Below are 15,733 nucleotides of genomic sequence, written 5' to 3' on the forward strand. Positions count from 1 at the left end.
CCACGATCTAGCTGGAGTGATGGGTGCACAGACTAGTCATATACTATAAAGTATAGTGACATATGGGTGCCAAGAGAGGCATGATCAAAGAACGATAGAGTAGAAAGGGGCACCAGAGAAAGCTTCATGGTTGGCCCAGGAGGTCAGGCAGGACACTGACAAACAAAAATGATGGGAGGAGAATGAGACGCAGGTTGAGGGAATGGAATAAGCAGGGGTTCAGTGACCAAATAAAGTTCCAGTGTAGCAGGGAGTGGTAGACAAGGAGGTTGGGTAGGAGGACTGCAGAAGGCCTGGGTCTTAGCTGGACTCTGTGGGCAATGAGAAGAGAAGCCACTCAAGAGTTGGGTTAAGGGCTACGTTGGTGTGCCTGGACTGCTCCTCTGGAAATGCTGATGTGTTAAGACTCAGGATAAGTCCTCACATGCTTTGATGATCACTTGCTTTTGAGATACACTACTACATCAGGGTAGAGTTAAGTCATAACATTCTCAGCTTAACTGGAGAAGAACCCAAGGCTGCAAGGAAGACAACATGAAAAGGAAGCTTTCATAAGATCATGAAGCCTAGAAATTACAAGGTAGTCAGCTTTTATATTGATAAACATTTTTATTCTAATATTATAGTGATAATTCAAGTACAATTTTCTTTGAAAAGTCAACTCTGTTAAAACAAAAACTTGTTAAATATCTTCCATCAAACATAAGCATCTTCTTTTCAATCCCCCACAGCAGTCAGAGCCATGTAGCAGAGATAAGACTTTTTTTAAGCCTACTACAATTTGTTATTGCTAAAAAATCGGAATTAGTTGTCAAGGTTTCAGAAGCAGTCATTAATTAACTTTTGAAAGCTCTATCAGATACTCTGACATAAAATCATGAATCCAGATATCAGTGTCTGGCAACGATGTGTCCACTAAATAGACCACGACTTTCCGGTCCCAAGGGTTAGCGTTTTCAATGACTGTCTGTACCAGTGCCACCAGAGGTTTCTTCTCCACGTGAGTTCGAAACACCATTGAGGCCTCCTCAGACCACTGGTTGCACTTGACTCCTGGGAGGAAGACAGGAAGAAGAGGTAGCAGTGAGGAGTCAAAGGAGCTTTTCCCTGATCCGTTATGATGGAAAACTATTTAGCCAATTCTGAAGTAGCTTAAGCATCCCAGATTAGACTTGCCTCAACTGGAAAACAGTTACTGAACAATCTTAAAACACTCCAGCTTATGGTTTTTCTACTCTGAATGGAGTCACTTCTGTAAACCTTTACCTAAAAAACAAGTTTCATTTGAGACTTAATATTGTATTATAAAATGAGGTAATGACCACTATATAATACCCATACATAAAGTATATGCATATTTAAACTAATAACAGATAGTTGAAATATCAATATCAATCATATTAAATGACAGTTTTCTCAATAAAATTTTTGCTTCTGATGGACCAAGTATCATAAAAAAAGAAAAAAGAATGATCAATCATATTAAATGACATTTCTCTCATTAAAAATTTTGTTTCTGATGGGCCAAGTATCATAAAAAAAGAAAAAATAATTATTGTATGATCCATTTAAGGTATAGTTTTTTTTTTTTAATTACACACAGCATCATGGAAAAAGCACTGAATCGAAAGTCAAGAGCCTCAGTTACTATTCCCAGCTCTTCCTCTACTGGGTGGTGTGGTCTCGGGTGAATCAGCTGGTCTCTCAGGCTTCACCTATGATAAAAGAAACTTGTTGGATCAGATCATGAGAAATCAAGTTAGAGAATTCTAAATTAGATTTTAAAACAAAATTGGGACAAGAAAGTATATATTGGCTGGGCACAGTGGCTCACACCTGTAATCCCAGCACTTTGGGAGGCCAAGGCAGGTAGGTATCTTGAGCTCAGGAGTTCGAGACCAGCCTGGACAACATAGTGAAGCCCTGTTTCTACAAAAAAATACAAAAATTAGCCGGGTATGATGGCATATGCCTATAGACCCAGCTATTCAGGAGGCTAAGGGAGGAGGATCTTTTAGCCCAGGAGGTCAGGGTTGCAGTCAGCCATGATTGTGTCACTGCACTCCAGTCTGGGTGACAAAGTTTTTCCTGTCTCAAAAAAAAAAAAAAGTATATATTTTTAAAGAAATACTATTAAAATTAAGTCCATATATACTGGAATGCATAAACTATAAATTATGCCCCAAAGAAATGAAGGTATGGAAGTTTCAGACATAATTTTGGAAGATCTGCTATTTACTTAGCAAATGGCTAAATTCTCTGATTATTAATTTCCCACAAGAGAAGTCTAGAAATTTCATTTTATCTGCAGCAGCCCTGACAATCTTTGAGCCATGTTATTTAAGAAGAAAAACGGTAACCCTTCTAGAAAGCTTCATTGGTAAGGTAAAAAATGATTCCACTGTATGGCTCCCTTTCTTCTAGGATCCAGACAATTTTATGTATAGCCATGGCACACTGATGCAAAGAATGCCCATGTCAAGCCCAGATGTAATGAAGCAACAGCTCAATGGGAACCTAGAGAGAGTGAGCATCCAGTGATCCCATCTGTGAGTGGGTACGGTCCCTGGAGAATCCTTAAAGCATCTAAATTTAAACACTCAGGGCATCTCCATGGGTTCATCTTAGATTCCACAGAGTTCCTTTGCATCTAGAGATATTCCTAAATATTTCAAAGGGCTTGGCTAGATGTGAACCAGGTCTACCAAAGTGATGACTCCAATGGCCATGTTGTAACTGGTGACTTCCATGAAAGTTCTAGTCTATGTCACTTCTCTCTAGTGGATGCCTATGTTGGCCCAAGAGACACGTACTCTCCACCACATATAGTTCCAGTATATGTCTTCAATTAATTATAAAATGGGGGCCCTCCCTTCAAAGTGGATAATGTGATGCCCAAGAAGATTTTGTGACTTAGGAGCGAGTCAGTAGGAAGAAAGAAGGCTTGGCAGAGGTGAGCCTAGAAGAGGAACTGAGGACATGATGGGACTCAACGGCAATGCTGTTTCAGATATAAGTATACAAAGACACTTTCATGCATTTGCACTATGTGTTTTAGATCACAAGGCAATTTCATATTCACTTTTTCATCTGATCCACGTACTAGTTCGGTCACATAAGCAGGCAGTGATTTACTGGTAATTTTATAAATAATCATGGGGTAGGTTTAGAAGTTAAATGACTTGAATCTCAGCCTTTTGACTTAAACAATCACACTTTTCATTAAGAAGGAAGTATACAGTGAAGAAAGGCACCCACTGAAGAGGCAGAGTGCTGAATTTAAGGCTGTGGAATGTTGGACAAGGTATTTAACTTCACTAAGCTGCTGTTCCCTGATGTGTACAATAGTTACAGTAACAGTACCTAAACCTCCTAGCATGGGGAGAATTCAATGAAATAAAGCATCTGGTAGAGCTTCTGCCTACCAATCTGGCAAGTAAAGAGCTTAGAAGTTGCTACTGTCTCCTAACAAGAAACAAAAAGCTGAACAAACAGAAAATCAACAGCTATTCCTAGGTCCATCAGAGAAGGGAGGTCACAGGGCAATTCACTGTCCCCAAAACCAGAGAGACAGACAGGTAGATATGGAGAGTCAAAGTGTACTGGAGCAGAAGCCAATGAGCAGTGGCCTGGAAGCCAGAAGAGGGAAACCTAAACTGTAATTGACAAATTGCTGGGGGTACATATGAGTAAGTCTGAGAGTTAAAAACTCCAGGGGAACCCAGTCATAGGGCCTTGACTCCCATACTTTTGAGAGTTTTACCTCCAGAAGCACTACCTGGTACTCATAGCAAATATTTGGGAAAAATCTCCTCATGGTTCCAGATGGTGGAGGAGAAAAGGAACATCTTGAAATTCATAGCTTTCTGTTCTTCTTAACAAGCCCTGTCCTTGGAAGAAACTATTTTACTAGAGCCTGACCTGCTGGGACTTTATAGAGCTTAACAATCCTGGGGGAAAGGAAATACCCATCTCCACTCCCCTGTAGTCATCCTGCTCCACCGAAGCTGAGGGGAAAACCCCTAAGGAGCACTGGTGAAGTTCCCAGTCCAGGGGCACAGGCTCAACAAAAGACTGAGACTGATCCCTCCACACTTCCCAGCAAAAAAAAAAAAAAAAAAAAAAAAAAAAGACTGAGACCTAATCCATAGGACTATAGAACACCCCCGACACCCTGACACACATTGCTGCTGCTACATTACAAATGCTTTATTTACCCAGAGTTCCTTCTACCCAGTGCATCATGCCCACCTTTCAACAAAGAACTACAAATGATAAGAAAGGGAAAAAACAGTTTGAAGAGACTGAGCAAGCATCAGAATCAGAGTCAGAATCGGCAGGAATGCTGGAAATATCAGACCAGAAATTTAAAACAACTATGATTAATATGGTACCAGTGTTAATGGAACATCAGACAAAATGTAAGAGCAGATGGATAATGGAAGCAGAAAGACAGAATTCTAAAAAACAATAAAAAAGAAATGCTAGAGGTCAGAAACACTATAAAAGAAAATAAGAATGTCTTGGGCTTAGTGGTAGACTGGACATGGCTGAGGGAAGATCTCTGAACTCAAGGACATGACAACACAAACTTTCAAAACTGAAAAGCAAAGAGAAAAAGACTGAAAAAAAGAACAGAACAAAATATCCAAGATCTGTGGGACAACTATAAAAGGTGTAACAAATGCATAATGAGAATTCCAGAAGGAGAGAAAGGAACAGAAATCTTTGAAACAATAATGACTAAGAATTTCTCCAAATTAATGTCACACACCCAACCACAGATCCAGGAAGCTCAGAGAACACCAAGCAAGATAAATGTCCCCCCCCAAAATAAATCTAGGCATATCATATTCAAACTTTAGAAAATCGAATATAAACAAAAATCGTGAAAGAGGCCAGAGGAAAAAAATCACCTTATCCATAGGACAAAGATAAGAATCTTTGTTCTGACTTCTCAGAGAAGCAACTGACTTCTCAGAAATCATGCAGCAAGAAGAGAGTGTTGACAAAAAAAAAAAACCCACAAGCTAGAGTTCTGTACCTTATGAAGTTATCCTTCAAAAGTGAACGAGAAATACAGACTCTCAGACAAACAAAAATAGGGGGAATTTGTTGCCCGCAGACCTACCTTGGAAGAAATATTAAAGAAGTTCTTCAGAGAAGGAAAATAATATAGGTTAGAAATTCAGATCAACATAAAGAAAATCAGAGAATGAATAAGTGAAGGTAAAATAAAACTTTTATATTCCTTTTTCTTAATTCATCTATTAGGGTTTGTTAAAAATAATAGCAACAATGTATTTCTGTATACTTGTGTGTGTGTGTGTGTGTGCGCGCGCACGCATGCGCGTGCACACGTGCACTTATATATGAATGAAGTAAATGACTGCAATGAACAGGAGCCTGGAGGAAGGAATTAAAATTATTTTGTTATTATACTGTACTTGCACTGTCTGTGAAACAGTGTAATGTCACATGAAAGTGGACTTGGATTATGTATGTAGCAAACTCTAGGGCACTCGCTAAGAAAAGGAAAAAATAGAGGTGTAATTGATATCCTAAGAAAGGAGAGAAAGTGGCATTGTTTAAAATGTTCAATTAAAATCACAAAAAGCAAAAAAAAAGTGTGGAAGACAAAAATCTGAGCAAAGAACAGGGAAAACAAATAGAAAACAGTAACAAATATGGTAGATATTAATCCTACTATATTAATAATCACTTTAAATGTCAACAGTCTAAATATACCAATTAAAAGGCAGAGATTGTCAGAGTAAATAAAAAAATAAGACCCAACTATATGTTATCTACAAGACCACTTTAAATATAAAGACACATAGAAACAAAAGTAAACAGACAGAGAAAGATATACCATGCTAACACTAATTGAAAGAAAGCAGGAGTTAGGTGTATTCATTTCAGACAGAGCCGACTTCAGTGCAAGGAAAGTTCATCAGGGATAGAGAGGGGAATTACATAATGGTAGAGGGGTCAATTCTCCTAGAAGACATACCAATCCTAATGTACATGCACCTAACAAAAGAGCATCAAAGAGCATCAAAATACATGAGGCAAAACTGATAAATCTGCAAGGAGAAATGAAAGAATCCACTCTCATAGGTAGAGATTTTAACACCCCTTTATCAGAAATGGATGGATCCAGAAGGCATAAAAATAAGGACATAGTTGAACTCAACAGCACCATAAATCAACTGGATGTAATTGATATCTACAAACTATTTCCCAAAAACCACAGATTATACACTCTTCTTGAGCTCACATAGAACATTCACCAAGACAGGCCACATTTTGGGAATAAAACACACATTAACAATTTAAAAATAATACAATGTTTTCTCTCAGACTACAATGGAATTAAATCAGAAATCAGTAACAGAAAGATAGCTGAAAAATCCCCAAATACATAGAGATTAAGCATAACTCTAAATAACACATGGGTCAAAGGATACATTTCAAGAGAAAAAGTATTTTGAGCTAAATGAAAATATAGTACATCAAAGTCTGTGGGATGAAGTAAAAGCTGTACTTAGAGGGAAATTTGTAGCACTGAATGCATATATTAAACAGGAAGATAGATCTAAAGTGACTGGTAGAGCGCCTAGCATACCACAAGTACAACTAACTCTTAGCCACAATGCTGGTATGGAGATGATGATACCACGCACTCATTCTTCACAGAGAAGCCTTCTCTGGGGAGTATATCTGTCACATTTAACAAAACGTGTTGTTAGCAAAACCTGAACATTAGAAAGTGAAAATGAAAAAAAAAAAAAAAAAACCCAAAACATTAAAAATATACACAATTACAAACATGAATTCATGTTTAAAACATGGTATTTAATTAAAAAGCAGTATTTATGGGTTTTTTAAAAAAAAAATGAAAAAAAAAAAAAAAGAAACCCAAAACATTAAATCTGAAGAAGAAGGCTTGAGTCTAAAGCAGACTAACTGGTGGCCATGCTACATAAAAGTGTTATTTTTGCTTTATCTCCAATTACCATGGGAATTTCCTTTGAATTCTAGTAGGAAGATACAGAGAATCTGGCAAATATTTCAAAATAAGACAATATATAGCCTTTCAATAAAAGCTGGTCAATTTCTGTCACAGTGTTCCACATATGGGCAAGGTGCTAAGGACTGTGCGCAGCAGCAAAGGGATCAGGGAGTCACGCTTCAGCTCTTTTGTCCTCAAAACCCTCTGCTAATGCTACATAATGGTAGGGGTTCACAGGGGAGCCACCAACAGTTGTACTGCTTTCACAAAAGATAAAAAGGAAGTCTCATTAGACAACATTACAAAGCAGTATCGTTGTACACCTATTAAATTGGCTTCTTACATTGTAATGATGAGAGGCTTATGTGAATGTGGTGAAATTGCTCACTTGTATGCTGTTAGTTGTGTTGCAAACTGGAAACTCACTTGGTCATGAAGATGGTCATATATTCCATGACCCAGGAACATTTTAAGATTGTGTAATACTCTATTATGTAGATGTATTATAATTTATGCAGTAATAATAAAGTAGGATCCTCCTATTGGTTATTATAATAAGTTGTTTCCATTTTTTTTGGTTTGTTTTAGCTAGTATAAAGATACAGGGTTTTTCTTGATATTACAATAAAAATGTTCAACAATAGGGAAGTATTGATTAAATGGAATATTTTGCATCCATTAAAAAATAGGTAGGAAAACCATAAAACCACCCAGAAAGTCATTAGAAAACAATACTAGATGAAGAAAAGCAGAATGCAGTATTATGCCTGTACTAAGATTACAGCTTTAGAAATATGCTTGAAACCAGAGACAGAAGGAGTAAGGAAAATAGAAACAGCAGATATGATGGAGCATGAGTGTAATAGATCATTAAAATTATTTCCATTACAGTTGCAATATTGTTAGCGCAAAAAAGCAAAAATCCAACATACCCAAACTCAAGAGGCCAATGATTCAGTACTTGCTAAGTACCCAGGACAAAATGACAATATCGCATTGTTGCAGCATGAGTTCAGATTCCACAGAAATTACCTGCAAGTTGAGCTGTGACGGCTTGGAAGGGCAGCTTTCGGAACATGTCCACTAGGGGCTGTACTTTTCTTATGTTGACTAATTCGTGTTTGCCATAATCCAGCTCATACACAGATACCAGTCCATTGGTCAGGATTCCTTTTAAAAGCACCCTGTGCCACCTAGATGTACATTAGATTGAAAAGGAAGAGAAAACACATCAATATCTCCTTTAAGGGCAAGAAATATTTTATGATAAAAAGAAAAATTAATGCAAATCATGGTTACGAAAAAATTGTATTGTCATAAAAAGTTTTAAACACATTTCCTGCTTCTTTTTCCAAAGGTTACTTTTCTCTGCTTTGCCCCTGTCTTATTTGATAGAATTTGCTCATTCAAGAGACTTTTATGGGCCTCATGGAGTTAGTGAAGGAAACAGACACATAAATTGCCAACCATCATTAAGTAGAATGAAACAAACACCATGGAAGATGATCAGGACAAAGCCAGGGGATCCCTTCACTGAAAGAGAGTGGACAGAAGATGGTCACATGTCTGGATATGGTGCATGTTTGAAAGACGGAAAGAGAGAGAGGCAAGCAGGACCAGCTGGGGCTGAAGAAATGCTTGAGAAGAAAAGCACAGAGGACTGGAGAGGGCGTGGTGTTTTGGAGCACAGCAAACCTTCCAGTAAGAGAGTGGAAGGCATGGAAGAATGGAAGAGAAGTCAGACTAGGAAGGCAGGCTGGGGGCAGATCAAATAAGTTTTGGAGAAAAAGTCTGCAATTTTAATTATGACAAAGACATTAAAAAAAGAACAAAACAGAATATTCAACCCACCACCTAAAATAAAGAACCTGGAAAAGGCGGAAGTATATGAGGGAAGTGGAGTATGGCTTCAGATCTGGAGCTCAAGGCACCAGAAGCAAATCCACATGAATCTACTTATCCCCACCGAACCTACATCAACATCATTAAAATGAGAAAAGCCTGGACTTCAAGGTTAATATACGAAAGATCATTTTAAAGTCATATAGTCTCAAATACATGATTAAGAAGTATTACTACATGAAGGAAAGGAAAATTGTTCATAACAGCTAAAAAGTGTCTATGGAGGTGGTCTCTGCTGCTGAATGGTGTAAATTGGACTGTAGTTCAGGTGGCACGGTCAGTCATTCTCTGGAACAGGCTTACCAGCCAGAAGCCAGAAGCCCACTAGAACAGCAGGCCCTGTACTGCAACACACTGCTGGACTGGGGCTGGTGGGAATGGACCGATTCTCCAGCCCATAAACACCCAGCATAGGAAACCTATGCAGCTGCTATAGGATGAACTACAGAGAAACCCCAAAACAAAAAGGTCAGCTTTCAACACTGACTGGGGGCTTCTGAGGGAACTCCAGGAACCTTCAGACAGGCTCAAAGTGCAGCAAGCAATACTCCATGAGTCCCACAGACAACTGGGACACAGAAAGGATACATAATATGTACATGAGCGTTGGGGGCCAAATAGACCTGAATTGGAATCCCATCTGGGCCATTTTCCAGTTGTGTCACCTGTTTAATATTTAATGTAAATTCACTTACAGAAATAATATATGGACAGTGCCTAGGACATTACTTGGCTAATAATAGGCACTCGGCAAAGGATAGTTATCATCATTATTATTGAAATGAAGACAAGCTACTATAATAAGAACTTCAGACCAAACCGAAGAGAAATTTTCACATGTAGAAATATTTTCAGTATAGGTTGCTAATCTGTGTACGTACAAAATGAGATACACTTGGTTTCCACCAATAGCATCATCTTAAAATTGTACAGGGCAAATTGGTGGTGGTCTGTGTTTTTAGTCTATAAACAGGTGGTATAGACTAGTGAAGAGACAGTCGAAAACTGATGTGTTGTATTTCTATTTAGTTTTCAACTTTCAAAACTAATAGCTTAAGTAAAGGCTTCAGTTTTGACTAGATAACTAAATTTCAGTACTGGCATCACCTGTAATTTGTTAAAAACAGATTCTGGAGCTCCACCTGCAGAGTGCGTGATTCAGAATGCCTGGGGAAAGGAAGAAGAATCCGCATTTTTAATACGTTTTCCAAGTTATTCCTATGCCGAGATAGATTTGGAAACCACTGTAATAAAAATATGTATCTAAAATTCCTAAGTCTTAATTTGTCTTAGTTGGGAACAAGGTTTAGTATATAGTCCTGAGTCTTAAGACAGAAGCTCTAAACATTTTATATTGATTCAGTTCATGAAATTCAAAAAAATCAGATTATCTGTTTTTATATACAAAACATCCCTTGATTATCAAGGACAAATTAACTAAAGTCCAAGAGTCCCATGGTTCAAAGCCATGGAGGGCAGAATGGGGAGTGTGAGGGCTAATACTGTAGGTCTTCAGTTTATGTGTTCTCCTTCCTACCCAACCCCTTTCCTCCAAGGAAGATCTCCTCATCTTTAATCATCATTAATCTGCCCCCCCCCCCCCCAAAAAAAAAGGTATAGCAGCATAATAAATTATGAGTATTTTAGGCCAAGCACAATGGTTGACGCCTATAATCCCAGCACTTTGGGAGGCCAGGGTGGGTTGACCACCTGAGGTTGGGAGTTTGAGACCAGCCTGACCAACATGGAGAAACCCCATTTCCACTAAAAATACAAACTGAGCCAGACATGATGGCACATGCCTGTAATCCCAACTACTCGGGAGACCGAGGCAGGAGAATCGCTTGAACCCAGGAGGTGGAGGTTGCAGTAAACCGAGATTGTGTCATTGCACTCCAGCCTGGGCAACAAGAGTGAAACTCTGTCTCAAAAATAAATAAATTATGAGTATTTTAAAATAAGTCTTTTTTTTTTTTTTTTTATTTTGATTGCACTAGAAAAAAGATGTCAAGCCTTTTTGGATTTTTTTTTTTCCCTCTCCTTTAAACAAAAAGGCCAAAGTAGGTAAGAAGCATCACATAAACCACAAAAAGTTTAGATGAATAATAATTAAAAATCCATGAGATTTCACAGAATTCCAGGGCCCAGCTTTGAAAGTCTGGGTCTCAATCAAAGTAATGAAACCAAAAGAAAACGGCTCAATGTTAAAAATGTATAAAATATTCACTGAGTATTTGTCCTAAGCCCAGTTCTAATTTTTTCATACACATTTTCTATGGAATTCTCACTGGTATTTTGGAAAAGGAGTTTGTAACTCCCATTGATATGACAGAAAATTAAGCCCAGAGAGATGAAATGTTCACCCAAAGATGTAAAACTCAAAATTGTCATGGCCAGAATTCAGAACATGGCTCTTGACTCCAGGGTCAGGGCCCTTTCAGGGGTGAAATTCATTTTCAGACTCAGTTTCATCAAGTTTTCTTGTTCTGCAGAACACATTCTTATCAAATTCCACAGTATTTCTGAATTCAAATGAAAAGTAATTTTTTTTTAAAGGAAAGGAAGAAAGAAAGAAGATTAATATGAAAGGAAAACAGCAGTCATAATTCTGTCTTACCCATCTGAGACTGGGGAGAAACAGGCAGAAGTAGTAACAGGGTAGGTTGGCAGGCATGGGCAATGTGTGGCAATAGCAACAAAAGTGCCAAAGAAGAAGGAATGGGGCGAACACACAATGTTTTGAAAATAATTTAAAGGAATTTTAAGAACCTGGTCACTGACCAAAATGGAAGGTAAGTTATAAAGAAGCCAGGTCCTTGGTGATGATGTTTAATGATGAGACAAACCAACCCTGAACACTGCCCTACCACTATACTTCCAGTTACATAAGCCAATAAATGTACTTATTGTTTAAGCCACTCTTTGTTGGATGTTCTGTTATTATGGGCAAAAACATAATGGCTAATCCACACAAAGGACTAGACTGAGTAACAGTCGGGCTTAATTATGCCTACAAAAATATTTTATACATTACCATGAAGTTTTGATTTTTGCCTCTTATCTCCTTAGATGTCTGACAAGTATAACTACAAAGACATTCATGCACACACACATACACACAGCTTTTAGTACTAAGAAATATAGAAATCTCTGAAAAGAAATTTCCCCAGGTACTAAATTATACATGGCAAACTGACAGTTCACGGACATTTATTTTGTATGAGCCAAGTAGTACTTCTTTCAACATTAAGCCTGTGCTTAAATTTTTGCTCTAAATTGTAGCTCTCTGGTTTTTGGAAAAAAAATGTGTGACAAATAGTAAATATTTGACCATCAGCAAGTATTTGTTGATTGAATCTCATTTAGATGGTGAATGTGCACAAATGTGCTTCCCAGTTCACAATAGTCTCAATACCAACATGTACTTGCACCCAAACCACTACAGCTCTGGGGATTTGGGTGCAACACTCTGGAAGTGTTTAAATTTGCAACCGTTTTAAAGGAAGCATTTCTCATAAGGCTTCAAAGAGACAGTGGTGGATTTCATAGGGGTGTGTCCTATGACAACTTTCCACAGACAGTAAGGGCTTAAATGTTAATAAATGCTTCGGTTATTTTGCATAATGGTATAAAAGTGATTTCTGCCAGTGGTCATCTAGTATGTCATGCCCTTGCTACATGAAATCTTCTCATTTATTTGCTTTTTGTACTCACAGATCTAATAGATGCCTCATGGGCAAAGCCCTGCCTTTCCTCTTTTAAAGAAAAATTCCTATGGTTCCCAATATCTAGTTCTGTGTTTAACCAGAGGCAACAGTGTTCATCAAATGTTTTAAAAATAAGTTCTCTCCAATTCATTCTCCAACACCACACCAAGGCTGCCCTAAATTAAATAAGCCTAAAGACTGATTATCTTTAGTGCAAGATTAATAAGGAGTCCAAAATATGTTAATTGTCACAGGTTGGTTTTACAGTTGATAGTCTCCTTTAGAGAACCAAGTGAGAACTACAAAATAATCATTTCAATTCAGAATGGGAAAATACCTAAACACATACATGACTACAGGTTACTGACCAGTAACTTAGAAACTTTTCAGTTCAAGGAAAGAGAGAGAAAGGTATCTTGTGTTTGAGCTGTGCTTTTCCTAAAAAGCACATGCAACCCTGAAGATAAAGAATAGAAAGAATACATTTTAAGAAGACAAGAATTCTATCATGATAATAAAACTAAATGCTTTTTAGTTTAGAACTAAATTTCCGTTATAAATGCTTTCATTCTTTTGCCTTGGACAGATTATGAACTCTTGAGCTCATTTTTACTATTACATATTTCATTTCTGAAGTAATGAACAACCAAACATTTTTCTTCCAGGTCAAATGAAAAGCCTGCGTGTTGTCAACCATGCATTTAACAAAAAATTGTACCTGCTACCTCTTGATGTTTAAGAGTTTTTAAATAACACAGCCTGGGGATTGTGCAGAAAACTGTAAGCATGGAGACGCATTCTAAGAAATGAGGGGTGAGAAGGCAAGGAGTCGGATGAAGAGATCTATGGGTAGACAGGGCACAAAACCATCACAATCAGTCTTTGGGGGCACTCAGATCCGCCTCCCTTACTTTTTTTCTCTTTGAGATGGGAAGTAGAATTTACTAGAGATGGATGTTTCAGTTACAGGTGAGAGTTTAAGATTTTCTATGTAATCTACATATAAGCTCTGTTAAGAAAATTCATATTAACTATGATTAACAATTATGAAAATAATGCCGGTCAACTGAGTAATAGTAACACATAATTAAGTCAAACAAAATAAATACTTGAAACATCTGCCTTATTCAGGGTCACAAGATATTTTATATGTAAACATTCATTCACGTGTATATATGCATGTATGGGGAAGATGAGAGAGGAAGATTGAGAGAGATTTCACTTATTGAAATAGTACATTTTATGCTAACAATACATTTTATGCTAACAAATTTGGCAGCTTGGATGTCCACTATCAAAACTGACTCAAGAAGAAATAATAAATCTGAACCTGTAAGGCCTGTAAGATATAAATAAATGGAATAAGTAAAAATCTTATTACAAATAAATGCCCAGGTTAAGACTGGCTTACCTGGCCAAGTTTATCAAATGTTTAAATAAATAATGCTAATACTCCACAAACTCTTCCAGAAAGGAGAGGGGGATGGTACACTTCAAAGCTCATGCTATGAAGTCAATATCACCCTGATACCAAGCCATAAAAAAGACCTCACAAGAAAGAAAAACACACATCCTTCATTAAAACAGATTCAAAACTCCTCAACAAAAATGCAAACACACCAAATTCAACATGATCAAAATAAGATGTATATCTGGAATGCAGGGTTGGATTAACATCTGAATATCAATTAATGTAACATAACCACATTCACAGAATACAGGAGAAAAGCCACATGATCATCAGTTAATGCAGAGAAAACACTTGACAAAAACTAAAATCCATTCGCAACAAAAACTCTCAACAAACTTAGGCTAGAAAGAAACTTTCTCAATCTAATAAGGGACATCTAGTAAAAACCAATTGTGATTATACTTTACCCCCGCAAGATCAGGAACAAAGGAAGGGTGTGTGCTCTTATTTCGTCCATTTAACACAGTCCAGGTCGAGTATCCTTTATCCAAAATACTTGGGACCAGAAGTGTTTCAGATTTCAAAGTCTTTGAGATTTTGGAGTATTTGTATTATATTTACCAGCTGAGCATCCTAATCTGAAAATCCAAAATTCTAAATGCTCCAACGTGCGTTTCCTTTGAGTTTTGTTGATGCTCAAAAAAGTTTTGGGTTTTAGCATTTCTGATTTTGGATTTGGGATTCTCAACCTGTACTGGGGGTTCTACACAGTGCAATCAGACAAGAAAAAGAAATAAAAGTTATCTGGATTGGAAAATGGCTTTGATTTTCAGATGAGATGATCTTATAACGTAGAAAATCTTACAGAATCCACCCAAAAACCATTAGAACTACTAATAAACTATGGCGAGGCCACAGGATATAAGATCAATATACAAAAATCAATTGTATTTCTGTGAGCAAGCAACAGTCAATCAAAAGATAAACCAGAACAAAATTCTATCTGTAACAGCATCAAAAATATATGCAATTAGAAATAAATTTAACAGAAGTAGTACAAGACCTGCACACCAAAAATTACAAAGGAAAATGGTGCTAGAACAACTAGAAATGCAAGATGAACCCTGACCTGACATCAAAATTTAAGTGGATCACAGACTTATATCTCAGAGATAAAACAAAAAATGTTTACAGCAAAACATATGAGCAAATCTTCCAAGAGTTTGAGTTAAGCAAAAATTTCTTTGATACTATTCCAAAACCAAGATAAACTGGACCTCATCAAAATTAAAAACTACTGTACTTTAAAAGATATCATTTTAAAAATGAAAAAAAGGGACCAGCCTGGACAACATGGTGAAACCCTGTCTCTACCAAAAATATAAAAATTAGCTGGGCATAGTGGCAGGTGCCTGTAATCCCAGCTACTCTGGAGGCTGAGGCAGGAGAATTGCTTGAATCAGGAGGCAGAGGTTGCAGTGAGCCATGATCACGCCACTGCACTCCAGCCTGGGCCACAGATTGAAACTCTGTCTCAAAAATATAAAATAAAATAAAAAACAAAATTGAAAAAAAGGGGAGAGGAACAGTAGCTCACACCTGTAATCCTAGTGCTTTGAGAGGCCAAGGCAAGAGGATCACTGGAGGCCAGGAGTTCAAGACCAGCCTGCACAACATAGCAAGACTTAGTTTCTACCA

At 37.4% G+C, this 15,733-nt stretch overlaps 1 protein-coding gene across 1 annotated transcript; it reads right to left on the reverse strand.

Moving 5' to 3' along the window:
* Positions 1-589: 589 nt before the first annotated feature.
* On the reverse strand, positions 590-8,230 carry LOC108303904 (tudor domain-containing protein 7-like). The gene is made up of 2 exons (XM_017527858.2): positions 8,048-8,230; positions 590-1,053 (listed from the first exon to the last, which is right to left on the reverse strand). The coding sequence occupies exons 1-2, from the start codon at positions 8,091-8,093 to the stop codon at positions 833-835; spliced, it is 267 nt and encodes an 88-aa protein (XP_017383347.1). The 5' UTR covers positions 8,094-8,230; the 3' UTR covers positions 590-832.
* Between the last annotated feature and the right edge of the window lie 7,503 nt (positions 8,231-15,733).

Source organism: Cebus imitator, unplaced genomic scaffold (assembly GCF_001604975.1).
Source record: "Cebus imitator isolate Cc_AM_T3 unplaced genomic scaffold, Cebus_imitator-1.0 Scaffold51, whole genome shotgun sequence".
NCBI classification, from domain to species: Eukaryota; Metazoa; Chordata; class Mammalia; order Primates; family Cebidae; genus Cebus; species Cebus imitator.

Excerpts from the sequence above, each read along its gene's own strand:
- LOC108303904 (XM_017527858.2), bottom strand. The coding sequence starts at position 8,093 with ATGTTCCGAAAGCTGCCCTTCCAAGCCGTCACAGCTCAACTTGCAG. Across the intron at positions 1,054-8,047 it reads CGTCACAGCTCAACTTGCAG|GAGTCAAGTGCAACCAGTGG; the intron begins GTAATTTCTGTG and ends TCTTCCTCCCAG.